Source organism: Phytophthora parasitica (assembly GCF_000247585.1).
Source record: "Phytophthora parasitica INRA-310 unplaced genomic scaffold supercont2.85, whole genome shotgun sequence".
Lineage (NCBI taxonomy): Eukaryota > Oomycota > Peronosporomycetes > Peronosporales > Peronosporaceae > Phytophthora > Phytophthora nicotianae.
The window spans coordinates 41,673-44,299 of NW_008649071.1; the positions used below are offsets into that span (position 1 = coordinate 41,673).

Genomic DNA, 2,627 nt, shown 5'->3' on the forward strand with positions numbered 1-2,627 from the left:
TTTATATTTATCAGGAATAAAAAAAAACTTAATGAAGCATGTCAAAGCTATTATTAACTGAAATAACTCAACGTGGGAATAGATCGAGTGACCTGTCTAGCCACAGCTCGCGCCATGTCAAAGTCGGGGCCCAAGCAGCTGGCGATGTCATAGTATCGTTCGATACTCTCACAAATCCCGCCACTTCCACCAGCCTCGCTGATTGACGGCAGCACCCGGGATAGCTTCTGACGCTTCACAGGGTCTTGGAGCACTGAGGTCGTAATATCCGTAGTAGCATTAGGACTCAGCAGCTGCCTTATCAATCCGAATGCTTCACCTGGATTCGTAATGGTCACTCTGTTCACGACAGTGATATTGTTTTCCTTTCCGGCAACCCAGAAGAACCGCCAATCGTCGTTAAAGTCAGTAAGCAGGGCGAACACTTGGTCGGTAGTCATCAGTTCCAGAGCAATAAGCTCTGACATCGCCTGGAAGACAGAACGTCTTTCAACCGTTTTCTTCACTGCAATCAGCATCCTCACTTCAGGCAAGTCGTGGACATAATCCGCACTCTCCATGACGATATCACTAAGTATAAGCAGATCAGTGCGACCCCGGAGCTCAATGTTGGAACCCTCGACAGCAACTCGGAGAATATCCGTCGTATTTTCCACACCGAACACGCAAAGCTTCATCGCCCGGAGATCCTCGCCAATATTGTCCTCAACATACTTGCGATATTCATTTTTCTGCTTATCCTCGGTGTGATTCATGTCCCACGTGAACCCCTCGACTTCTTCGCGCCACCTTGCATTTTTTTTACGCACAGGCACCACCTTTATCTTGAAGACGTCCAGAAGTTCCTCGTACTCGGTTGAGCCCATCTTCGAGTGGACATATGTCTTGCGCTTGGTTAGCACAGTTTGCGCGTGAATTTCGTGAACCTCTTGGATCACTTGATCCATCCCGGAAACCTCGCTCGCTGAACCAACTGCCCCCTCCGGAACCACCACCAGCACGTGAACAGGGGTACTTTTAGCCTTGACATCTTCAATCGTGGGTGTGAACTGCACGTCTGTTCCCGACAAGCCAACCAAGTTGAGAGGAGCTCCTACAACGTCCAACGGCGTGAAGCCATCGGTGTCATTCACGCCGTCATTCACGTCTGCCTCCGTCAGCCATGCGCCGGCGCCTTTCTCCTTTTTCGCCAGGAAGAGCTTCAGGTCCTTGGCATCGCACGTGATCGTCGCTGTATTCTCCGCCTTGATCGCATCCTTCAAGTCATCCACCGAGTCGCTCTCGTCCACTCGCACTGAGAACGCGGTTCCCGCCGCACCAACGATCGCACAGAAGAGCTTCACCATCTTTCCTCGAGCCGGCAGATTCTGGAATGGGGAAGAAGGAGGGAGAATTTCTGGCGTACTTAAGCGGAAAAGAAGGCGTGTGACATAGATATTCAACCAATGATGAGACGCCACGTCGCGCTTGTCCCAACTAATCCTTGAGGTAAAAATCCGCCAGCGTATTGCTTTTATCAATAATATAGTTTGAATGTTGTCCGTCGCACGGTCCCGAAGCGCCCTAAGATCCAAAAGACGTGGCTCTCGCTATAAGGTGGGCGTCGTCAATATCAACGTCTGTTAGTTGAGCGGTTCTGAAACTACCCTAATATTGAAAAGACGTTGCTTTCGCTCTCAGGTGGTCGAGAGGTTGCGTCGCCAAAATAGCACCTGGCCCGAAAGAAGGTTCCAGGATTGTTCTTGGTGGTAAATTACGGTAAGGAAAAAAACTGCCGGCGTAATGTTCCGGATACTACTACTCACCACCACGGCACACCCCGCCATCATCGACATCATTAACTGTAGAAAAGTCATGGCAGTCCCGCAATACACCTCCATCACTTGGCAATATTGCTTATGCAGCTCCCCCACAGCATTGGCGCAGAATACCTGCTGTCCAGCACTGTAGTCTGAGTTAATTCGAAGCAGTTTTAGCGTGCCCGAACTTGGGTACGACGTACCATTGTGCGCTGTAGGTATCCGCTCCGCTCTCTTGCGGTGGTACCCACAGCGAATTTCCAGGGTCGAATCTCGGGTCACCCACGTGTTCCGTGTAGTTAAGCCAGAGTCCCATGCCCTGCGAGTAGTAGACGGTGGAGTTGCGCTCACCCGACTGCGACAGCCAACGGGGCATGAGCGTGGTGTACCATGTGAGCGGTACTAACGTCACCGCCAGCAATACCACTGCAACAACAAGGTTAGATAAGGCGATGCAATGCTCTTGGCGGTCTGATAGCGGCGTACCCAAGAGCTGTAGCAAGTTCTTCATTGCGACTTGGAGCGCCGAATGGCAAGTGAGCTCAATGGATTTTGGTTGAAAACTGATATAGCCAATTACGACACCGAATGGCTAGTGCCACCGATTATGTAGGCTTGCTTTTAGAAATTTATTTTAGTTGAATTGTACAATAATTGTGGCTCGACCATCGCAATATTGTTTTACTCAAAAAACAAATTAATCGCTTTATTACCCATTAATGAAAAAAAGGGACATGGATGGCATTCAGCCCGAAAAACCTTTCTTAGGCAATTTGTGATACCGGTATCTCACCGAAGAAACTGATATTGGAAGGTATGCATTATCGT

General features: G+C 49.5%; 2 protein-coding genes across 2 annotated transcripts; both read right to left on the reverse strand.

Annotated features, from left to right (window-relative positions):
* Positions 1–1,372, reverse strand: PPTG_18520 (hypothetical protein). The gene has a single exon (XM_008916489.1). It carries the CDS (start codon positions 1,344–1,346, stop codon positions 54–56), a length of 1,293 nt encoding a protein of 430 aa, XP_008914737.1. The 5' UTR covers positions 1,347–1,372; the 3' UTR covers positions 1–53.
* Positions 1,373–1,956: 584 nt separating this feature from the next.
* PPTG_18521 (hypothetical protein) lies at positions 1,957–2,310 on the reverse strand (the record flags this gene model as incomplete). The annotated part of the gene is made up of 2 exons (XM_008916490.1): positions 1,957–2,225; positions 2,286–2,310. The coding sequence occupies 2 exons, from the start codon at positions 2,308–2,310 to the stop codon at positions 1,957–1,959; spliced, it is 294 nt and encodes a 97-aa protein (XP_008914738.1).
* Positions 2,311–2,627: the final 317 nt, after the last annotated feature.

Coding starts and splice junctions, on each gene's coding strand:
- PPTG_18520 (XM_008916489.1), bottom strand. CDS start 1,346: ATGGTGAAGCTCTTCTGTGCGATCGTTGGTGCGGCGGGAACCGCGTTC.